Source organism: Anolis sagrei, chromosome X, assembly GCF_037176765.1.
Source record: "Anolis sagrei isolate rAnoSag1 chromosome X, rAnoSag1.mat, whole genome shotgun sequence".
NCBI classification, from domain to species: Eukaryota; Metazoa; Chordata; class Lepidosauria; order Squamata; family Dactyloidae; genus Anolis; species Anolis sagrei.
In genome coordinates this window covers 85,706,863-85,731,980 of record NC_090034.1, presented here as the reverse complement: position 1 = coordinate 85,731,980, position 25,118 = coordinate 85,706,863, and the positions used below count along the sequence as shown (strand labels likewise).

Below are 25,118 nucleotides of genomic sequence, written 5' to 3'. Positions count from 1 at the left end.
CGACAGGGAGCTCTGGCGTGGGCTGGTCCATGAGGTCACGAAGAGTCGGAGACGACTGAACGAATGAACAACAACGAGTGACCATCACTCATAAAAACACTGAAAAACACAGCAGAAGAGACTTTACAAGCCAAAAAATAAAATAAAATACAATGCATGTGCAAAACCACATATATACACATATATGTGGAACTCTCTGTCCCGGAGTGTGGTGGAGGCTCCTTCTTTGGAGGCTTTTAAACAGAGGATGGATGGCCATCTGTCGGGGGTGCTTTGAATGCGATTTTCCTGCTTCTTGGCAGGGGGTTGGACTGGATGGCCCATGAGGTGTCTTCCAACTCTATGATTCTATGATTGTATACATACAGACATATACACATATATACACACAGAAAACACATACACAGACTGGGCCACAGCAATGTGTGGCGGGGGATGGCTAGTTATGAATAATATATGAGTGATGATGCTGATGGTGGTGACAGGTTTTACCAATGGCTCTCCTGCTATTGATTTCTTGGAGAAATCCTCCATTGCTTGCATCTATAGTTGATTCCTCCTCCTTTCTCTTCTGAGCCATTCTATAGCAAAAGAGAAGCCTTTCCAGTGTTGGGTTTTGGCCTCTGGTGGAGAAGGAGGCTCTCTCTTCCAAGTCCCATTTCTTCGGGTGCCGTTCCTTTCTCCTTCTCTTTTGTGCATCAGAAAAACATCCCTTTATCCTTCTCAAGTATCTTCAGGCAGTTTTCTGGCACTCTCCTGCAACGTTTTTAAAAAAGAAATCTATCTTTTATTCATGATCAGACGTTTGCTGTTGTTTTGGTTTCCTGGGTTTCTTGATGTCGGCGCATGTTGCGTTGACTTCAGGCGATCGATCGGTCTTCCCTCACTTCCAGCTAGGAAAAGAAAAAGAAAAGGTGGGTTAGAATTGAATTATTTTAGGGCATAGATGAGAATTATAAAGCCCCTCCCCCCTAAACTGCAAATCCCAGGATTCCATAGCAGTTAAAGTAGAGAAAGAGCAGCGTAATTGTGTAGTGCAGTGTTTCTCAACCTAGAGGTCGGGACCCCTGGGGGGTCATGAGGGGGTGTCAGAGGGGTCACCAAAGACCATCTGAAAACACAGTTATTTTCTGGGTTGTTGTAGGTTTTTCCGGGCTATATGGCCATGTTCTGGAGGCAATTTTTCTCCTGACGTTTCGCCTGCATCTATAGCAAGCATCCTCAGAGGTAGTGAGGTCTGTTGGAAGTAGGAAATGCTTGCCATAGATGCAGGCGAAACGTCAGGAGAAAAATTGCCTCCAGAACATGGCCATAACTGAGGATGCTTGCCATAGATGCAGGTGAAACGTCAGGAGAAAAATTGCCTCCAGGACAAGGCCATATCCGAGGATGCTTGCCATAGATGCAGGCGAAACATCAGGAGAAAAATTGCCTCCAGAACATGGCCATATAGCCCGGAAAAACCTACAACAACCCAGTGATTCCGGCCATGAAAGCCTTCGACAATACAGTTATTTTCTGTTGATCATGTGGGTCCTGTGTGGGAAGTTTGGCCCAATTCTATTGTTGGTGGAGTTCAGAATGCTCTTTGATTGTAGGTTAACTATAAATCCCAGCAACTACAACTCCCAAATGACAAAATCAATCTCTCCCCCCCCCCCCCCCCAAATCCACCAGTATTCAAATTTTGGCCTATCGGGTATTTGTGACAAATTTGGTCCAGTGAATGAAAATACATCCTGCATATTGATTATGATTATGATGTATAATTGATTGTTTTAATTGTTTTAATTACTGTTTATATATGTTTATTTTTATCTTATTGTTGTGTTAGCATCGAATTGTGCCTTTTGTAAGCCGCCCTGAGTCCCCCCTCGGGGGTTGAGAAGGGCGGGGTAGAAGTACGAGAAATAAATAAATAAATAAATAAATAAATATCAGATATTTACATTACAATTCATAACAGTAGCAAAATTACATTTCTGAAGTAGCAACAACAATAATTTTATGGTTGGGGGTCACCAGAATATGAGGAACTGTATTAAGGGGTCATGGCATTAGGAAGGTTGAGAACTACTGGTGTAGTGTTATATTTTTTCTTAGCTGGAAGGCCCCATGGGGAGAAAGGTGCAGAAATAAATATAATGATGACGACAATAATAATAGTAATAATAAGGGCAGTAAAGGGCTTGGATTACTCAGGAGTTTCTCCTCCAGGCGCCACTCTTTTGGTCCCAGAGGGATCCTGGGAGTTTTAGTTGGCACCAGGCCCGTAGCCAGGATTTCGATTCGGGGGGGGTGGGTGAGTATTTTTCAGGGGGAGTTTCGGGGGGGGTGAGTTTCGGGGGGGGGCTGAGTCTGAGTGAAAGAGGGTCTACCCTAGCAAACCTTTTGTATCATTACCCCAATACCCCCATGCATATGGGATATATTGAGTATGGTGATCAGGTCATGATATGAATAAACATAACAGTTTAAATAATGCACCAGTAAGGCCTTTTCGTGAACCACCATGAGAATTTCGGGGGGGGGGGGATGAAGCCCCTGACCCCCCCCCCCCCCCCCCGGCTACATGCCTGGTTGGCACTCTTTGGCAGAGGAAGCTAAAGGCATTCTGAAATGACAGTCACCAGGATTCCATAGAATTGAGCCATGGCAGTTCATGTGGTTCCAAACAGCAATAATTCTATCATGTAGTCAGTAGTTTCCAATCTGTGGCCTGTGGACCACCAGTGGTTCGCAAGAACTATAACATGGTCCGTGGCTTCACTGTTACCAAACTGTTGCAACGAAAGCAACTTGTTACACCATTAAGCTGTATTTCCGGCATTGCAGAGGGTTGGTGACTGCTGGAAGATCATTTTGGTTTTCTCAATGTTCAATGAGAGGCCAAGCTTCTCGTATACTTCTGCAAAGGTACATAGAGTGGCTTGTAGGTCTTCTTCTGAATGTGTACAGACTATGTTATCATCAGCATATTGGAGTTCTATAACAGATGTTGTTGTGACCTTGGTTTTGGCTTTCAGTCTGCTGAAGTTAAATAGCTTGCCATCTGTCCAAGCTTCCCATTAACAAGATAAAGTATCATAGTGATGAAGATGAAGAATAAGGTTGAGGCAATAACACATTCCTGTTTGACGCCTGATTCCACCATAAATGGGTCACTTTGGGAGCCATTGCTGTCCAAGACCGTTGCCATCATGCCATCATGTCATCATGGAGGAGTCACAGGATGTTCACAAATTTGTCAGGATGGTCCAGAGAGCACTGCAATTCACTGTGTCGAATGCCTTTGCAAGGTCAATGAATGTACAGAGGTTGATTTTGTTCTCTGTATTTTTCTTGGAGCTGTTGTGCAGTGAATATCATGTCCACTGTTTCTTTGGAGGGGCGGAAGCCATTCTGGGATCCTGAGATTCTGCATTGTAAATGGGGCAATGCTTGAGATTCCCCATTGGGAGGAATGACTTTACTTTTGCCAGTGTTCTGCATCTCCATTGGCCATCTTTCATTGCTTGCTCCACGAGATGCTGAAGGTTGTTGGGCTCCTCAAGGCAAAGGAAGGCTTTTTGCAGAGGAAAGAGTGCGACTTTGCAACAGAGTTTCCTGGCAACCTGTGTCGAGGGTCTGTTTGCCACTGAAGAAGGATGGCTGCCAAAATTAGCAGATGGGCTGCCGATGAAACAACCGCTTATTGCAAGACGCTCCTATTAATTTGAACAAAACAACCCATTTATACCGCAATTCACTTGTGTAAAAAAAAAAAAACCGCTCTCTGAGTATGTTTATAACATCCAATCATTATGTAACAAAGGGTGCAGCCTCTCAATAAATCTTCCCTTTGATTTCTTTTTTTTTTCAATCATGGCTTGGCACTTAAATCAATACATGACAGATACCTGATTAACTTCAAAAGCTGATGCTGTTAATTGCCTGCTGTATTATTGACTGTTAGCTTTTAATGGCAAGCAATTACAGTGGACATTTGACAACTAATATGGTTATTAAAGGAAAAAAAGGGAAGCTCCCCTCTCGGAGGTGTTGCAGGAATAAGAAAGGGGAGGGGGGCTTTAATTTGCATGCAATCAAAGCCCGGCCTTAATTGGAGATGCTTTCCAATGGACCGAAACTGACTTTGATGGCAATGAGAACATCACACATCAATGGCACACATAATACACACACGAGATAAGCACCCAACCCAGTGTTCATGCATTCAAAGCTTAGATGTTCAGCAGGAAGAAGGAGGTGGACTTCAAATTTCCCACATGACTTTCAGTAAAAACAAACCCAAGTGCCCAGATTTACACTTTAAAACAATTGAAGGTGGCGGACTCTTTTAGTGGGATGAATCTTGACAGATTATTTATTTATTTATTTACTTTGCTTATATACCGCTGTTCTCAGCCTGGGGGCGACTCACAGCGGTGTACAACATAGAAACAAGTTCAGTTCAAGACACAATCTAAAATAATCAATCTAGCATTAACCAAAGACATCATCATCAAAACATCATCAATAATACAAATGCCATTCCACGTCGTCTCATCGTCTAAACCACAATGCAGTATCATTGTCCGTTGTTCCATTCCTGTCGTCATTACCAATTATTGCACTTCTTGTTCGAACGCCTTCTTGAACAGCCAGGTCTTTAATTTCCTGCAGAATATCAGCAGGGAAGGAGCCAGTCTGATGTCCACGGGAAGGGTGTTCCACAGCTGAGGAGCCACCACCGAGAAGGCCCTATCCCTCGTCCCCACCAGGTGTGCCTGTGAGGCAGGCAGGATCGAGAGCAGGGCCTCCCCGGACGATCTCAAAGTCCTGGTGGGCTCGTAGGTAAAGATGCGGTCGGAAACGTATCTTGGGCCGGAACCGTTTAGGGCTTTATAGGCCAATGCCAGCACCTTGAATTGAGCTCGGTAGCAAATCGGCAGCCAGTGGAGCTGGTACAACAAGGGCGTTGTATGCACCCTGCGTCCCGCTCCTGTTAGTAACATGGCTGCCGCACGTTGGACCAATTGAAGCTTCCGGGCCGTCTTCAAGGGCAACCCCACGTAGAGAGCGTTGCAGTAGTCTAGGTGGGATGTAACCAGAGCGTGGACTACCGTGGCCAAGTCAGACTTCCCAAGGTACGGGCGCAGCTGGCGCACAAGGCTAAGCTGTGCAAATGCTCCCCTGGTCACCGCCGAGACCTGGGGCTCCAGGCTCAGCGATGAGTCCAGGATCACACCCAAGCTATGAACCTGCGTCTTCAAGGGGAGTGCGACCCCATCCAGCACAGGCTGTAACCCTATACCCTGTTCGGCCTTGCAACTGACCAGGAGTACCTCTGTCTTGTCTGGATTCAATTTCAATGTGTTCGCCCTCATCCAGACCGTTACAGCGGCCAGGCACCGGTTCAGGACCTCGACAGCCTCCTTAGTAGCAGGTGGAAAGGAGTGACAGAGTTGGACATCATCTGCGTACAGATGACACCGTACCCCGAAACTCCGGATGATCTCTCCCAGCGGCTTCATATAGATATTAAACAGCATGGGGGACAGTATTGAGCCCTGTGGAACCCCACAAGACAAAGGTTGTGGAGTTGAACAGGTGTCCCCCAATAACACCTTCTGGGACCGACCCTCCAGGAATGACCGGAGCCACTGTAAAACAGTGCCTCCGAGACCCATCCCCGCAAGGCGTTCCAGAAGGATACCGTGGTCGATGGTATCGAAGGCCGCTGAGAGGTCCAGCAGCACCAACAGGGACACACTCCCCCTGTCGAGCTCCCGGCGCAGATCATCCACTAAGGCGGCCAAGACTGTCTTAGTTCCATGTCCCGGTCTGAAACCGGACTGCGCCGAATCCAGATAATCTGTGTCTCCCAAGAATACCTGGAGTTGTGAGGCCACCACGCGTTCCAGGACTTTGCCCAAAAAGGGGAGATTGGAAACTGGCCGGAAGTTGTCAAATTTAGTGGGGCCCGGTGATGGTTTTTTCAACAGCGGTTTTATTATAGCTTGTTTTAAGGTCGCTGGAATCCTGCGTTCCCGGAGGGAGGCGTTAACCACCACCTCAACCTACTCAGCCAATCCCCCTCTGGCCTCCTTTAGAAGCCAGGATAGGCAGGGGTCTAGGGTGGACGTGGTAGGCCTCATTCCTCCAAGTATCTTGTCCACATCCTCGGGCTTCACCAATTGAAATGAATCCATCAAAATAGGACAAGCAGGTGCTCGTGTTACATCCTCAGAGACTGCCCTTAATATGGTGTCCAGACCAGAACGGATCAAAGCGACTTTGCGAAGAACTGAGCAAAAGCTTCACAGCGAGAGGCCGAATTGTCAGGGTTCCCACCTAGAGTGGCGGGGTTTAAAAGGCCTCTGACAATCCGGAACAACTCAGCTGGACGGTTCTTTGCAGATGCAATAGTGGCCGCAAATAAGGTTTTCTTTGCGGCTTTTATTGCCGCGGCATATGCCCTTAGGAAGGACACAAACCGTGTTCGATTTGGCTCGCTCGGAACCGAACGCCACACACTCTCTAGTTCCCTCTTCCTTCGCTTCATCGCTGCCAGCTCCTCAGTGAACCAAGGGGCTGGTTTAGCTCGGCTACTTGAGAGGGGACGTTCTGGAGCGATCGTGTCAATTGCCCTAGTCATCTCCCCATTCCAGAGAGCGACCAGGGCGTCAACAGGATCACCTACCGAGGTGGCGGGAAACTCCCCAAGAGCCATAAGGAATCCATCCAGATCCATAAGCCTCCTGGGGCGGACCAACATTATTATTATTATTATAACTTTATTTGTACCCCGCTAGCATCTCCCGAAGGGATTCGATGCGGCTTACAACGGGCCGAAGCCCACACAATACAACAATACAACAATACAGTACCTAGCAAATAAACAGTTAAGCAAAAACAATAACAAAAGCAGTACAACAAGACATTATTAAAACTGAGCCGGCCAGAGTAGGGGTACAGGATTAAAAGTGCTGATGTGTCGGAAGGATATGGGATTATAGTATAAGTGCGGTGTGCGGTGATCTTGGTTCTAACTAAAGTGCTTCTGGGATTTGGTACTGGGGTTCCTAGTATGAAAAGGCACATTGGAACAGCCAGGTTTTCAAATTCTTCCTGAAGACTGCCAATGTAGGGGCTTGTCTGAGGTCTTTCGGGAGGGCATTCCAGAGGCGGGGGGCCACCACAGAGAAGGCCCTGTCTCGTGTCCCCACCAAGCGCGCTTGTGACGCGGGCGGGATCACGAGCAGGGTCTCTCCAGATGACCGGAGTGAACATGTGGGTTCGTAGACAACGATACGGTCACGCAGGTAGGGTGGTCCCAAACCGTTCAGGGCTTTGTAGGTAAGCACCTGCACCTTAAATTGGGCTCGGAAAATAAACGGCAGCCAGTGGAGCTCCTTAAACAGGAGGGTTGACCTCTCTCTGTAGTGGGCCCCAGTTAACATCCTGGCTGCTGCCCGTTGTCCGAGCCATTTTCAAGGGCAGCCCCACGTAGAGCGCATTGTAGTAATCCAGTCTGGAGGTGACTAAGGCGTGGACCACCCCAGCCAGATCAGCCTTAGCGAGGTACGGTCGTAGCTGGCGCACGAGTCTCAGTTGTGCAAAGGCCCTCTCGGCCACCGCCGACGCCTGAGCCTCAAGCGTGAGCGATGAGTCCAGGAGGACTCCCAAGCTACGGACCTGTGACTTCAGGGGGAGTGTAACCCCACCCAACACAGGTTGCCACCCTATACCCCGATCTGGTTTACGATCGACCAGGAGGACCTCTGTCTTGTCGGGATTGATCTTCAGCTTGTTCGTCCTCATCCAGATAGACACAGCGGCCAGGCACTCGTCTAGCACCCGAGAGGCCTCCTTGGAATTAGGTGGAAAAGAGTAGTAGAGTTGTATGTCATCTGCGTAGAAATGGCACCCAACTCCAAAACTCCGAATGACCTCTCCCAGCGGTTTCATGTAGATGTTAAAAAGCATGGGAGATAGAATAGAGCCTTGCGGGACCCCACAGGTCAAGGGCCAGGGGTCCGAGCAGGCATCTCCCAGCTTCACCATCTGGGTTCATCCCTCCAGGAAGGACCGGAGCCACGAGACCCATCCCAGAGAGGCGACCCAGAAGGATACCATGATCGATGGTATCGAAAGCCGCTGAGACGTCCAAGAGAACCAGCAGGGTCACACTCCCCCTGTCCAGTCCTCTACGGAGGTCATCCACCAAGGCGACCAAGGCTGTCTCGGTGCCATGACCAGGCCTGAAACCAGACTGTGCCTGATCTAGGTAATTGATGTCATCCAGGAAGCCCTGGAGCTGGAGGGCGACCACCCGCTCCAGCACCTTACCCAAAAAAGGGAGGTTGGAGATCGGCCTGTCATTGTTCAGCACCGTAGAGTCAAGGGAAGACTTTTTAAGGAGTGGGCAAACCACAGCCTGTTTTAAGTTAGATGGAAAAATCCCTTGCTCCAACAATGCGTTAATGATCAACACAAACCAATCAACCAACCCCTCCTTGGCAAATTTAATAAGCCAGGGTGGGCAAGGGTCTAGGGCCGAAGTGGTCGCCCTCACAGCCCCAAGGACCTCCTCCACGGTCTCGGGAAGAACAAGCCGAAAGGAATCCCACAAAATTTGACAAGCAGAAGCCTCAGTCACCTCCCCTGGCACTGCGATGAAATTGGAGTCGAGCTCAAGACGTATCTGGGCAACTTTGCCTGCAAAATGGTGTGCGAAATCGCAACACCGAGCTGCTGGGTCGTCCGAGATCTCCTCCACCACAGGTGGGTGAAGGAGCTCCCCGACAACCCAAAACAGCTCTGATGACCTATTTGCTGCAGACGCTATATGGGTGGTCGTGAAAGATTCCCTGGCCACCCGTATAGCCACGGAGTATGCCTTAAGAGAGGCTCTAGCCCGTGCTTGATCAGACACGTCCCGAGATCTTCTCCACTTGTGCTCTACCCTCCTTCTCGTGTGCTTCATCACAGCCAACTCCTCGGTGAACCATGGAGACGGCCTATCATGACGCAACGAGATGGGGCGTTCGGGAGCGATCGTATTTATCGCCCTGGACATCTCCTTGTTGTAAAGGTCGACCAAGGCGTCAACAGGATCGCCAGGCTCCATGCCAGGAAGAACCCCAAGATTCCTCAGGAATCCATCTGGATCCATCAGTCTCCTGGGGCGGACCATCTTAATTTGTCCTCCACCCCTGCGAGTCTAAAACTGACCAGATAGTGATCAGACCATGACACTGGAAGGATGTTTTGTTCTTCCACTCTGATCATTCCACTGTCCGCCACAAAAACTAGGTCAAGAGTATGTCCAGCCTGATGGGTGGGTCCTGATATAATTTGCGACAGTCCTATGGTCGTCATGGCGGCCATAAAGTCCTGAGCTGCGCCAGATAAAGAGGTCTCAGCATGAATGTTAAAATCTCCCAGCACCACCAAGCGCTGGGAGACCAGGGCCGAATTGGAGACCACTTCCACTAGCTCAGACAGGGAAACTACTGGGTCACGGGGTGGGCGGTACACCAGCAGAAACCCCAGACTGTCACGGTTCCCCACCCTCAGGTGGACACACTCAAACCCAGATGCTTGCAGTATGGGTCCTCCACCTCTGCAGAGGTTAGGGGGCGCAGTGAGCCTAAATCTGACCAGGAAGTGGTCGGTCCATGGCAACGGAGAGATGGTCAACTCCTCGACACCGCCACCTTGCTCCCATCCCTGGCAGAAAACTAAGTCCAATGTATGTCCAGCACAGTGGGTGGGGCCAGATACTTGTTGGGACAGCCCCATGGTTGCCATGGCAGACATGAAGTCCTGAGCCGCTCCTGAGAGGGCCGCCTCGGCATGGACATTGAAGTCTCCCAGCACAAGGAGCCGTTGAGACTCCAATGCCAGGCTCGAGACCACCCCCGCTAGCTCAGGTAGGGAGACTGTAGTGCAGCGAGGTGGACAGTACACTAGCAGAATCCCTATTCTGTCCCGGTCACCCACCCTCAGGTGGACGCATTCAAAATTTGTTGACTGCAGGATGGGGCCCCTGGTCAGAGGGATAGAATCTCTATAGACCACTGTGACCCTGCCTCCCCGCCCTCCGGATCTCGGCTGATGCTGCACGGAAAAACCTGGTGGGCAAAGCTGGGTCAAATTCACGCCTCCAGCTTCGTCCAACCAGGTCTCCGTGATGCATGCCAGATCTGCCCGCTCATCCAGGATTAAGTCCTGGATGGAAGTTGTTTTTCCATTGACAGATCTGGCGTTCAACAGCACCACCTTCAATCCAGAGGGACCGCCATCCTGGTTACACCAATTTACCATGTTAGGAGACCGGTTTGGAATTACTAATGTTGATGCACGGTCCCTAGTCCGAATTGGTCTCCTTTTCCCGCATCTCCCCTTCCCCACCACCACTTCTATGGGGATTCCTCGGCTAGTGGAACACCCCCTCTCCTCCATGCCGCAATCCAATTCCATGGTCTTAGCTTCTGTTCCATAATTGGTTGTTTGGCTAGTTAAGATCTTACTTTGCCATGTTCTTCCATACCCTTCCCCCCCCCCCCCGGCCTTATTATTTCCCACAGTCTCCAGCCTGTTCTGTCCCTTGTCCCTTTCACAGATAATTAGCACCAAGGACAATAACAATAGGGGAATAGGGGACCACATGGGCAATGATGGTAAACACTTTGATAGAGTTTACAATGTCAAAGTGCAATAGTTGTCGCAGTCACGTGCAAACTGGAGCAGTTCTTAAAGTGCAAGTTCTTAAAGTGCAAGGGGACCCAGATCTAGCACTAAGTGCTAACTAAAGTGCGGCATGGAGGGATTGGAATAAGTTAAAGTGCTGAGTTGGAAAGTTAGCAGCAAGTAGGGCAAAGAGAGCAATAAAGTGCTATGCTAGGCGATTCGTAACAATTCAGTAAAGATATTAGTAAACAGATATTATTGGTAAGGTTATTGTGGTTCACAGATGTAAACAATGAGATTATGAGTGCATCTTCATTGTAGAGTTAATGCAGTTTGGTTTCCACTTTAACTCACATGCCTCCATATTATGGGATCCTGGGAGTTGCAGTTTGGTGAGGCACCAGCACTCTTTGGATGTTCCTTCTTTGGAGGTTTTCAAACAGAGGCTGGATGGCCATCTGCTGGGGGTGCTTTCATTGTGCTTTTCCTGCCTGGCAGGGGGTTGGACTAAGACCCTTCCACAAAGCCATATAACCCAAAATATCAAGGCAGATAATCCACAATATCTGCTTTGAAATGAGTTATCTGAGTCCACACTGCCATATAATCTAGTTTAATGTGGATTTTATCCATCTGTGTGGAAGGGGCCCTAGATGGTCCATGCAGCCTTTTCCAACTCAATGATTTTATGATTATTTCACAGAAAGGTCTAAACTTGTCAGAACCCCAGGACCCAGAGCTTTGAGATGAGACAGTTAAAGTGGTGCCAAACTTTACCTCACCTGGAATACTGTTTCCATTTCCGGGCATCAAAGTTTAAAAGGGATATTGACTAGCTGGAAGGTGTCCAGAGGAGGGCAGCTAAAATGATCAAAGGTCTGGGGACCGTGAATTCTAATGAGGAGCTGGGTATGTTTAGCCCGCAGAAGAGAAGGTTGAGAGGAGACATGATCACCATGTATAAATGATGCTGGAAATTTGAGGTTTTTGAAGGACCCGTGGATTCCAGGGGATGCCTGGCAAGCTTCGCTAACCACGAATGTTTTGAGTCAGGAATCAGGAATCCCAGCAGGTTGAAGGCAAATGACAGAAGCATTTATTCAGTGTGTGCAGAAAGGACACTTGTACAGCAACGTGTACTCAAAGGGTACCAGCGCAAAGCATATGAAAAAGCAGACATGTTTATACATAAAAGTTTTCATGCATTAACATTGCTAGGGTTTGAAATTCCCTCCCATCTCCCTGATTGGCCAGTGCCAAGAAGCTTGCCAGCATTTCCTAAGCCTCCGATTGGCTGAGAGGTGGACCTTAGCCGGTGTGCGCACTGATTGGTGGAGTAGGTGATGATGTGTGGCTGAGGATCTCCTCCTAGCTGGGCAAGGAGCCCTGGGGCTTCCAATGAGCCAAGGGAGTTTATCTCTGGAGCGGAGACATCTCCAGAGGCTGTGTCAACTACAGGGTGTGCAGTAATGAAATGCTGAAAACCAAGAGTCCGAAAAGATGAATGTTAGGATTATGCAGGTCCTGGATGCAAATATAATGAGTGCTGGAGTCTCAGACATCTTCCCATGTTGAGAAGACAAAGGAAAAATCCCAGAAGTGTCTGTTGGTGATGGGATTGCAATCAAAGTTTCTTTCTAAGCCTTTTTCCAATGGAGAGCTGAGATCCGCAAAGGGGTTTATTTATTTTATTTTTAAAAATTAATTCGTCTGTGCTCATGAACATTCTCATACGAGAAAGGGGAAAAAATATAGAAAGATGCTTTGTATGGTAGAGAGTCTGGAAATTGAGGTGTATGATACATTGTAGTAGTCTGATCAGGAGATCTCCAGCAGAGCTCTGGATGATTGCAGATGCAAACTGGCTCAGGCATTGGGGGCCATGGTGTTGGAGTGGTGCTGCTGATCCTAGGAGACTCGAGGGAGATTGCAGGGATGGTAGCCATTGCAGTTCATTTGGCACTCCGCCCTTGAGAAACTATGACTTCCTTGGGGATAGAACTACGTCTCTCTTTTATTAGGGGTGGGGTAGTGGTGTTCATTAACATAAACATATGAAAGGATATCATAAGTAAAAAAGGAGGAGGCTTCTTTTCTGCTGCCCTGGAAACTAGGACTTGGAGCAAAAGGTTCAAATTACAGGGAAGGAGATTCCACCTGAACATTTGGAAGAATGTTGTGACTGTAAGGATAGCTGTTCAGGATTGGAACTCTCTGCCTTGGAGTCTGGTGAAACCCCCTTCATTGGAAGCTTTTAAACAGAGGCTGGATGGCCCTCCATCAGGGGTACTTTGTGCTTTTCCTGCATGGCAGGGGTTGGACTAGATGGCCCATTTGGTATCTTCTAAATCTTTTGCTCTATGGTTCTATGAATCTGCCTTAATTCTGTAGTGTAGATGTACTGGAAAAGGCAACAATTTCTGAGCAGTTTCAGATGACTGTTTGCAAATCTGGGAGCAAAGATATTTGAACAAAGAATGTGCTGTCTGAGCTGAAAAGATTTTTTTTAAAAAAAACCCTAAAAACTTAATTGCTCCATATACACAACATTGATGCAACATTTGTATTCAAACCATAGTACATTTGCAAATATTCTTTCCAAACCTAGACATTGGGGATTTGGGGAGGCCGACCCTCCATAGAGAATTACATGGGGCTCTTCAACTTGAGGTTGACTACCATTCTCTGAACTGTGTTGGATCCCTGCCTGGCTTCAAAGATTACTTCTGATGGCCAAACTTAAATCACCCTAAGCTACATACAAATATTCCAAGAAAGCTTTCCAAGAAAGATAACCTTTATTTAAAGGAAGGAGCACAAGGTCTGGTGGCCACTAATCCACTGACCACCTTAGCCATCTATTGGCAAGTGAGCCATGGAGGCCAAGGGGCTGTGAGGGCTCTTCTTAAAGGAACATGAGGGTCCCCTCCTCTGGCTGTTTGCTTACTTCATTGAGCGTTGCTCTCTGGCCTTTCCCATTCAAAAGGCAGCTTCTCATTATTTTATTTTCTGAATAAACAATATGAAGAGATTGGGAAATGGCAGATAAAACATCCCATAGAAAGCCAGACTCCGGAGACTCATTAAGGATGTTATTATTTATTTAAATGTTCAATAATTAATTTTGTAGACAGTTACCCTTAGGGTCCACAATGAAAATGAATATTCATTGTTCACTCTGATCATCCAATGCTATAATTTAAAAACGTTTCTCCGTTGGGTGAACTGATTGGCAGAATCACCAGATTTGTTGAGTTCTCTTGGCTGTTGTTATTTGCGATGGAATTATTGTGACCCTGAGAAAAAAGAGGAAACATTGAAAAGCCCACCAGCATCCACTGCTCCCCTCAAATCTTGGCCATGGGATGGTCTCAGGCTGACTTCATCCTGTATCCTTGGTATTTATGGGGAAATAGACCTTCCTTTGCTATCAGTACATACTCCAGGATGAAGGTGTCATTAATATTTTTGAACCTTAAAAATGTTCTTTAATCCATTTTCAGTGGGACAGAGTGCATCAGGCACTTTCGGAGAAAGAAGTATTCACACAGAATCAGTACTGATTTTATAATAACTATATTGGTTGCACAGACAAAGGGGGAAATGCCACATATACTCATAATCCATTCATTCACTCATTCATACTCACCATCCTTCTTCATTCAGTCCATCAGGCTTCTTGGAAGGAGGCAGGGGTTCAAACGTTGCATTCTTCACAGATCTGGCACAGTTTGGAAAAGGAAAAGGATCTCCTTATGTAACAATTTTTGGTTATCCATTATTTGGTTGTTTAGATAACATCTGACATTCCGCTCAGACTTGCTGGCGCCTCATCAATTCCAAAACAGATAAGTTGTTCCTTAAATTAACATTGTCTTTGTCTATGTAAGCATGTGTTGCTTACACTAAAAGTTCAAAAGCCAGTTTCTCTTGATTTCTCATTAGCACTTTTCATGTCAGAGTTAATCATTTCTTCACTTCCTCCATAATGCCATTTTCAAGTATTTTTCAGATGGTGTATTCAGTCTTGCCAGACCTTAATAGGCCCTAGCCAGACCCCAATCATACAATTTCATTCAATCCACTCATCACAAAGGCCTCACTGTGGTACTTTGAGGTATATAGAGTTGAAAGAAAGAGACATTCACAGCCTTAATTGTGCTCTGGTCACTGTTTCCCTCTTTCTCTCTGCTTTTCCAGAAGTCCAAAATCTCCACGTTTGAGAAGATGTGGGCCTTCATGAGCAGCAAGTCTTCCTCCCTGGTGAAGAACAACGAGGAGGGAATCCAACGCACACTCACCTCTGACTATGCCTTGCTGATGGAGTCAACTACCATTGAGTACATCACCCAGAGGAACTGCAACCTGACCCAGATTGGAGGGCTGATCGACACCAAAGGCTATGGGATCGGCACACCCATGGGTCAGCAGTGGGGGGGCATAAGGGGGAACAAGGGGCACGGGGGGGGGGGCACAGGGGAAGCCAAGAGCATCCTTAGAGCCATTGCTCTCAGCTCAACCCTGAGGGTCATGCAATGTCCTTCATTTGAATTGCAGAAGATCAAGGTCCTCATTACTATCCTATTGGATCCTGTTGTCATCTCCCAACAGGGTAGCAATGGGATTTCTCTACTCACCATTCAGTGACCAATTCAATACGCTTAACATGAACTAATAGGATTGAGCCCAAACAAAATTCCCTTGTGATGTCTTGAAAGAAACTTCACGTAGCTGGAATCCCTAAAGGGGTTTTGGCCCAGTGAAGGAAACACACCTGTAGATGAACTCCCCAAAAATATATTATTAAAGTGAAGGAATTTAAGAGAAGGAATTAAAAAAAAAAACCTTTGTGGTCCTGGGTACCTTAAAGGTTCCAGATCTTGATTAACTCTTCTTAGTACTTGGATGGCAAACACCAACAAATCCCAGGAGCTGTATGTTGTATTTCATAGCATTTCTTCCCTAAGAACCCCACCACCACAACAAAGTCCATAGTATTGCCATAGGTCAACAGGTAAGTTGAAGGTGTACAAACTGTGGCAAGAACTTTGCTTTTTCCTTCTCCACCTTCAGGCTCTCCCTACCGAGACAAGATCACCATTGCCATCCTCCAGCTCCAGGAAGAGGCCAAGCTGCATGCCTTGAAGGACAAATGGTGGCGAAGCAACGGCTGCCCAGAGGAAGAGAACAAGGAGGCCAGTGCCCTCGGGATCCAGAACATTGGAGGGCTCTTCATTGTCTTGGCAGCTGGCCTGGTCCTCTCTATCTTTATAGCCACCATTGAGTTCATCTACAAGCTGCGGAAAACTGCAGAGCGTGAACAGGTAAGTGCTGGGGAATCGGGAGTTTGGAGGGGATGGGAGGCTACCTTCAGCTGAGATCATCTAGTCCAGTTCCCTCTTTCCCAGGACAGAAGGCCCACTGCTAAGGCAACCCTTAGGGGTAGCTATCCAATGAAGTTCCAAAGAAAGAGATTCCCAATATCATCTGTTTTAGTGTCATCAGAAGGTTCTTCCAAGTATTGAAGTATGGATTAGGTCCTAGTTTCCAGAGCAGCAGAAAACAAGAAGATTCAATTTTCTACATGAAAGCCCTTCAGATGTTTAAAGATAATCCCATGAGCTTCCAGATTTCTCTTCTGCCAGCTTCATGTAGTCTTGTTCATCCATCCTATGGGTGTTCCAACTCTCAGATTGTTTTCAAGTTCATAGATCCAAAACCAGAATCATAAGATTAAGAGGTGATCTTCAGTGTTTAAACCTGTGAAAACAGGAATCCATCACTAGTTAATTCCTAATGTCCATCCAGGTTCCAATACAAGACTTCTACCATTAGCTTCCCATGCTAGTCTGTCCTATGAGGGTTGAATGAAAAGTAATTCATCCACGGGTTATTGTAGGTTTTTCCGGGCTATATGGCCATGTTCTGGAGGCAATTTTTCTCCTGACATTTCGCCTGCATCTATGGCAAGCATCCACCTTCGTAACTCCTCAACAGATGGCAGTACTGGTATGCGGCAGGTACTGACTTATTCAGTAGACTAAACTCTACAGTTCCATTTTGTTGGGAAGCCTTAGCATTGAACGGTTGTGTTGTTAAAGTGTGAAGTATGGAACCCTGTGCAGACGGTCGGGCAATGCTATTCAAGCAATGTGCAGTCATTGAATTCTTGACAGCAGAAGGTGTCACTTCAACATCTTTAAACTTTCTCGCCCAACAACGTACAGTACTGACACCAACACAATCACCATAAACAGCTTGCATTCCCTGATGAATCTTCTTTGGGGTGACACCTTCTGCTGTCAAGAATTCAGTGGCTGCACGTTGCTTATGTCGCATTGACCGACCGTCTATGCAGAGTTCAATATTTTGCACTTTAACAACACAACCATTCAATGCTAAGGCTTTCCGCCAAAACAGAACTGTAGAGGAGAGTCTACTTAACAAGCAGGTACCTGCCTCATACCAGTATTGCCATCTGTTGAGGAGTTATGAAGGTAGAGGCATCACTTTTCATTCAACCTTCATATGTTTAGAACCTCCTACTGTCAAAATGTTCTTCTTGATGTTTACTTTGAATCTTCTTAGTTGTAATTTGAGTCCATTGGTTTGGGCCCTGCAACAGTGGAAAATAAGTCCTTTCCTATGCAACAACAGACTAGCCAATGGTCTCCCTTTCTCTCCTCTGGGCTAAACATGCCTGAGTCTCGTCAACATGACAACGAACCACCTCTCATTCTCACTCCTTCCGGGGACAGAAGGTGGAGCTACATTTGACTAGTGTTAATAATACCGAAGAAGCTCTTAGAAAGGGCAAGAACATAAATTCCTTTTAAAAAGAAGTCCCGTAAATTGCACGTAGGAAGCTGCCCTTCACCTGGGGTGGACACATAAGCATCCTTTGAGCCCAGTTCTGATCATTTTGACCAACGGGGGTGGTTTTCTGGGTTTTAAAATAGGTTTCTTACCTGGAGATTCCTTTTTAGTGGCCTCCCATGTATGTTCTAACCCAGTCATGGGCAAACCTAGCCCCTCCACGTGTCTTGGACTTCAACTCCCACAATTCCCAACAACTGGTAAACTGGAGGGCCGAATTTGCCCATGCCTGTTCTAGCCAGATCCAATCTTCATTCAATTGAGAAATCAGGTGAGACTGGGGGTGCTGGTCCAAAGTATAAGCACTTTGAGCAACACATTGTTGCAGTGATGCTGCTAGTCATGGGATCTAGAATATTTCACTCTCCATTCTGGTTATCTCTCATGTAACAATGTCCCTTTATCTTTGAGTCCCATTGACCTGTCCGTGGGTCTTTCATAACATCCTGACTTTTGAGCAGATGTTTGAGGCACCATGATTGAGGATGTTCATGGACAGATATTTTCAGTTCACCTTCCAGCCTCAATTCTGAGTTCAGAGCAACCAAGCCTGTACCTTTTCTCCCTTTTGCAGCGCTCCTTCTGCAGCGCCATGGCGGATGAGATCCGGCTGTCACTCACCTGCCACCGGCGTGTGAAACACAAGCCCCAGCCTCCAGTCATGGTCAAGACAGATGCTGTGATCAACATGCACACCTTCAATGACCGGAGGCTTCCCGGCAAGGACAACATGACCTGTAACACGGGTATGACCCCCGTGTTTCCATAGCAGAACATGGGGTGCAGACTGGGGGTGGGGGGGCCCGAGCTGGATACGGGTGGGAGACCAAGGAAAAAGAAGGCCCGGCCATATTCCAGAAGGAGAGAAAGAGCCGAGATCAGGGTTTCCTTTCTAGAAGCAAAGCCTTGGATACAACGCCAGCCATCGTCCTGGGAGGACTTGAGAGCACGAACTGTGTCATCTCCGTTTTGGGATTACCTTCACCTGCCTGGTTTTTGAAGCCAAGCTTGAAACATTTTAGCTTTTGGAGCCTCCTCCACATCCTCCTTGCTCACTCAAGAGATGCCACAAAGTGTTGATGTTTACATATCAAACGACTGAGAAACCAAACATGGCAGAAAGAGGGGAGGGCTGGCCAGTCTGGTGTGGAGACAACTAGCCAAGCCCTGGATCCAAGGGTTAATTTCAAAGTATGGCAATAAACAAAATGACCTTTGGTGTGGGGCCAAACTCTGGACCGGATCCCACCAGCCATGGGTTTGTGGTGATGGAATGGGAGGGGAGGGTCAAAGGAGGACCTCTTGTCAAAGCCACAGCCTCCTCAAAGAGGGGCCAAACTGTGACCTGATACCTCAGTGCTCTTCTGAACCTCAGCTTCTCTGGCAGCACCTCAGCAGGGACCCCACAGGCCTGCTCCCTTGTGGCAGAATGAGTGGGAAGAAGGGAGCCATGGAAATCTCTCCCTTTGAACAGAAGCAACAAGACAAGTGGATAGGGAAGGGAAGCCAAGAGGGGGTTCATGAGGGTACCAATATGTCCTCTGCTTTGTGGTGGTAGTGGGTCCAAGAAGGGATTGATCATGAGGTCGTTGCTCTTGGCATAGGTTGGTCTCATGCGCTCCTGCTTGCAGACCACACAAGATCTAGACTCTGAGGGAAGAAGGGAAGCATGGAAAACTGGGGGTAAGTTAATGGTGGTATGGGTGGGCAAAGGGACGTCTTGGGAAGTGGGCAAAATTGATATGGGCAAGACGGGGTGACATTCCATGCAATGGGATCAAAGGCTAACCAAGCCTAGAAGTGACTGTATCTCTCGGTATTCTTCTGGCACAGAAAGTGGAAACCTCTGCTTAGGTACTATAAAGCCCATCCACCTGGGGGTGAGAAGCTTGCTCCTAAGTCTGTGAGTGCAGGACTAGAGCCTCAATCGCCTCCCACTGAAAACCATTTCATTGCAATTGGGAAAAGTCTGATGCAATGAATGGTGTTTTCCCCACTGTATGGCCGCTTAGCTGACGCTTTCTTTTCTTCTGTAGCCCTTCCCCCCTTTTCCATTTCCTGCCATTTCCAAACACGTAAGTGGATGATGGGTTGGAATGTGCCATTCTCATCCTGGGGTAAAATCCAGAGTAGAAGCCGTTCTCCTTGTTCCTGAGGCTGCCCAGTTTGGCACTTCCAAACCAGTTGAAAGATATCAGGCACCAATGTTCTGCAAAAGGATACAGTTCTTCACTCATAGTACTCTTCAAGGAAGAAGCAATGTGTAATTTTAGCAATTTTCATCCTGCTGCAAGAAAATGCCATTTTCAAAGAGGATTTTCAGATCAGGATTTATTCTGCACATGTTTCCTTTGCACACATGGCAGCATTTTCTGTGCAGAAAATAATTATGTGCAAAATATTGTTACTGCACAGAAAATTCTTTATGTCTATACACATTTTCTGTAGAATATATTAGAATTGCAACTATTCATCTCGTCAGTGTTTCCAACAACCAAGAAACACTTTTTAGACATTTTTCTCCCCAAATATTCTTCCCATTACACTTCATCCTTCTTCTTACTGAGTTTTTTCTTCAGGTTTAGAAATGTGGCAGGGTTAGAAATGGAAGATGCTTGTGTGCCATATGCTATGTTTGGTCAACCAGCCCAACACCGAGGCTACAGCCCTTGTGCATCGTTCGCAGATTAGCTTTTCCCCCCAAACCCAGCTGTGAAATCCTTCCATTATCCGCCCTTGGAAGGTAATGATTTCTTAATATTGATGGTTAGAAAATTAATCTCATGCCAATGTCAAGAAGGTGGGGATTTAATTTGTTGCATCAGTCACTAATTAATTCTTGATTAAACCAGCAGTTTTAAGAGGAACAGCGGAATGTATAGAGAATGGCATATTTGGTTGTCACTGACAGGGAATCCCCTTTTGGGGTCAATGAGCTTGTTCTGAGTCTGAATTCATTCATTACAATTGTGATCGAAGGAGTCAAGCCCTGGTCCCATAGTAGGATCAGCAGCATTTTGAATTGCTCTGTCGAAGTTCACACTAAGACCTAAAGCAGATACATCAGTTAGCTGACTTGGGAACCCATCACTGCTGCTGCAATGCAACCTCCAAAATATATAAATACAAATCTATATAAATAAAAATGTAATGTTTGTTTGTGGGATTAACAAAACTCAAAAACCACTAGACGAATTGACACCAAATTTGGACACAGGACACCTAACAACCCAATGTATGTCTTTCACCCCCAAAAATTGATTTTGTCTTTTGGGAGTTGTAGTTGCTGGGATTTATAGTTCACCTACCATCAAAGAGCATTCTGAACCCCACTAACAATGGAATTGAACCAAACTTGGCACACAGTTCTCCCATGACCAACAGAAAATACTGGAAGGGTTTGGTGGGCAGTGTGCTTTAGTTTTGGAGTTGTAGTTCACCTATATCCAGAGAGCACTGTGGGCTCAAATAATGATGGATCTGGACCAAACTCTACACGAATACTCAATATGCCCAAATGTGAACACTGGTGGAGTTTGGGGAAAATAGAATCTTGACATCTGGGAGTTCTAGTTGCTGGGATTTATAGTTCACCTACAATCACAGAGCATTCTGAACCCCACCAACGATAGAATTGGGCCAAACTTCCCACACAGAACCCCCATGTGGGTCACAGCAACGTGTGGCAGGGGATGGCTAGCAATATAAATAAAAACTTATTTATAGCCTACCACTATCTCCCCAAAGGGACCCGGGGCGGCCTACAAGGCACTCCAAGATACACATATAACATACAACAGGTAAAAATGGTACAAAGATATAAAACAAGTCACATAAAATTATGACAACAATCCCCATCAACACATGTAGCATAAAATCAAAATAATACAATTTTAAAACAACATAAAATTAACTGGCATCAATTCACACGGTGCCGAGTGTCATCTTCATATGGGCCCATTCAGCCTACAAAGGCCTGTCTGAGCATTCATGTTTTAAGGTCGGAATGGAAGGATTGAAGGGTGGGGGCTAATCTAATCTCTTTTTGGAAGGGTATTCCAGAGTCGAGGGGCCACCACAGAGAAGGCCCCTTCTCTCGTCCCCACCAACCCAGTTTCCAAAAGGCTCATGTTGTAGTTCTTGCATTGCATTTCCTGATGCCAATGTGATTGTAAGTAGTGAAAACCGTAGGTCTCTTGAATGTATTGAAACCAAAGAACAAGAGGGTAGAAGCAGAAGAGATCAACCTGTTCAGGAAAGGGGCAAATTCTTCTCATGTTCACACCTTTTTTATTACTTACACCTTCCCTCCTAACCCTCTCCTCTGCATCTCCTCCTTTCAGCAGATCTCTTTTCAAAGGGCACAAGCCAGCACTGAACTGGATAATCTTCCTCCTCCCGAAACTGCCTCATCTAACCAGGCAAAACTTTGTCCTATAGACACCCTATAGTGAGAGTTCTCTTGGGGGAGGAGGACATAAATAAATGCCTAAATAGATTAAACTAGTTTTAAGTAGCATGTTTATCCCTCAGCTCCTCATTCTCCATCAGCTTCCATTGTTCCCCAGTTTCATGTCTCTGTTGCTCAGCCATGGATGTATGGCTTGCAAAGTCCTTTTTATTAACAGTGGTCAGAAGGCACTGTCATGAACAGGTGCTGGTTTTATGCATTATTATTTTATTTTATTGTTTGTCCTTTTTTATTGCAAGCATGCTTCAGCCAATTCAGGAAGCAAAGCTACCATCTTTTGATGGTTCTTAGAGCCCTTTGAAAAACCACCTGGGCCTGTCTTGCATCCAGGTGAGTTTAGGTAAGGCCTAAAAGACACAGTCTCCGTACTTCACACAACACAGAGGGATCTTCCTTCTCTTCTTCCCATGTTGCCGTAATCTTGCGATTGCCTTGCACACACAGACACTTCCTTTCCTTTCGACCAGCCATGTTTGAGCAACTCTTTCCCTTCATTTCCCCATGAAAGGTTTTTAAGAGCCCAGAATGACCTGGAGGTTTTGCTAGATCATAGGTGGATGATGGGTTGGAAGGTGCCATCTTGTCCTGGGTTTGTAGAATCATAAAGTTGGAAGAGACCATATGGGCCATTCAGTGGGTGATGGGTTCATAAATGGATGATGTCATAAGTGGATAATGGCTTGGAAGGTGCCATGCTTTTCTGGGGATCATGGAATCACAGAGATGGAAGAGACCATAAGAGTCATTCAGTGGATGATGGGTGCATAAGTGGATGATGTCATAAGTGGATAATGGGTTGGAAGGTGCCATCCTTTTCCAGGGATCATGGAATCATAGAGGTGGAAGAGACCATAAGAGTCATTCAGTGGATGATGGGTGCATAAGTGGATGATCCCATAAGTGGATAATGGGTTGGAAGGTGCCATGCTTTTCCAGGGATCATGGAATCATAGAGGTGGAAGAGACCATAAGAGCCATTCAGTGGATGATAGGTGCATAAGTGGATGATGTCATAAGTGGATGATGGGTTGGAAGGTGCCATGCTTTTCCAGGGATCATGGAATCATAGAGGTGGAAGAGACCATAAGAGCCATTCAATGGATGATGGGTGCATAAGTGGATGATGTCATAAGTGTATGATGGGTTGGAAGGTGCCATGCTTTTCTAGGGGTCATAGAATCATAAAGATGGAAGAGACCCATCATTCAGTGGATGATGGGTGCATAAGTGGATGATTTCATAGGTGAATGATGGGTTGGAAGGTGCCATGCTTTTCTGGGGGTCATAGAATCATAAAGGTGGAAGAGACCATAAGGGCCTTTCAGTGGATGATGGGTGCATAAGTGGATGATGTCATAAGTGGATGATGGGTTGGAAGGTGCCATGCTTTTCTGGGGGTCATAGAATCATAAAGGTGGAAGAGACTATAAGGGCCATTCAGTGGATGATGGGTGCATAAGTGGATTATGTCATAGATTGGAAGGTGCCATGCTTTTTCGGCGGTCGTAGAAGCATAGAGTTGGAAGAGATCATAAGAGCCATTCAGTGGATGATGGGTGTATAAGTGGATGATTTTTTTGGATCAGAAGGGGATTATGGGGTGGAAGGTGCCATGCTTTTCTGGGGGTCATAGAATCATAGAATTGGAAGAGACCATAAGGGCCATCGAGTGGGGATGGGCGCATGTCGTAAGTTGATGGGTTGGAAAATGTCATTCCAATTTCCTTGCTGGGTTGAGTGACTACATCACAACTTATCCATACCCAATGGCTTGCTATTCAATGTGTTTGTATTTGGGAATGCCATGCAGAAGCATTTGGGGAGTCTGTCTTTTGAGTGTGCAAAAGGGCAGGAGGCCGATCTGAGGGACCTGAGATGGGATTGGAATGAAACCCGCTGCTCTTTCTTATGGCTGGAAACCTCTCCAGGGCAGTGCCCCGGAAGATGGAGATAGAGGCTCCTTCTGCTTTGGAGACGGCCAGCAAATGCCAAGGGATGCTGGCCAATGCTTGCAGGGGAGTCCCCTGAGCAATGCTCCCTGCTTGCCTCCTTTTGAGAGGGATGGACTAGATGACCTCTTGAGGACCCTCTCAACCTTGGACAGTAATGAGCTCATGACTGGCAGACTCTTGCAAAAGTGCGAGTCCAGTTCCATAAAAAACAAACAAACCCGTGTTCTCTTCTCACAAACCACAATAAACTCACGTTCGTTTGGTCACCGATGTTTAATTTTACTTGGGCAACCATCTCGTCTCATCGCCATGTGAGGACGGTTTGGCAAAGGAAGTCCCAAACTGGCCATTGTTTTGTGGGAACCCAGTCCACTTTCTGCCAACAACAACAACAACAACAACAACAAGAACCACAACCAACTGACGACATTCAGAAGGAACAACTTCTTTTGTGGAATTTCTGCAGAAAATTTCTATGAATATAGAGGGTTTTTTTGGGTAAAAAACAAAACAAAACAAAAGCATTTTGTAATGATTTTTGGTTTCATAGTAACTGTGTTACTTGCAGCTCATTCTAGGCAGATGTAAATAAATAAATAAAACCAATTTCCAAAAAATGAAACAAATAAAAAAATGAGTTTAAAAGTTTTGAAAACAAAGGAGAGAAATCTCTGGTTATTTTCCTTTTTGAAGAACACTGTGATCTATCCAAGTGCACAGTTTGCTGTATGAGGTGACATTGTTTTAAATTTTAAATAAAAATATCATAATTTCTTTAAAAGAAGCCAAAACCCAGGTTCTTTCTTCAAGGATTGGCATTTCGAGCGTTGCAATGTCCAGATGCTGCGCCCAAATCCGGTATTTGCAAAACAGGTGAGCCAGGGATATACTAGCTTGTGTATTTGGGCAGCAATTTCTAAAATATCAGGTCCGTTGGCCTCAAAGTATAGCTTTTATGCATAGGATGCTGGGAGGTGCAGTCCAACTGGACCACATGGTTCTGGAAAGTGTTGCAAAATCTGCTTCAACAAATGAAAGGCTCAATTCAAGCTATGACACACAGCAGGTCAGACATTGCAGCGAGTTTTCCTTTTTTAAAAAAATACTCACTAATAATAATAATAATAATAAATAAATAA

The 25,118-nt window shown here is 46.2% G+C and overlaps 1 protein-coding gene across 2 annotated transcripts in view; it reads left to right on the top strand.

Annotated features, from left to right (window-relative positions):
• Positions 1 to 24,638, top strand: part of GRIK3 (glutamate ionotropic receptor kainate type subunit 3) — a 252,343-nt gene extending 227,705 nt beyond the window's left edge. Inside the window, exons 14-16 of one of the 2 annotated variants that reach the window (XM_060784031.2) lie at positions 14,881 to 15,103; positions 15,754 to 16,004; positions 18,131 to 24,638. In XM_060784031.2, coding sequence (XP_060640014.2) covers positions 14,881 to 15,103; positions 15,754 to 16,004; positions 18,131 to 18,325 — 669 coding nt within the window. In that variant the 3' untranslated portion in view covers positions 18,326 to 24,638. Of the gene's footprint in view, positions 1 to 14,880; positions 15,104 to 15,753; positions 16,005 to 18,130 lie in introns of those variants that run through there. The other variant, XM_060784032.2, reaches the window with a different exon arrangement.
• Positions 24,639 to 25,118: the final 480 nt, after the last annotated feature.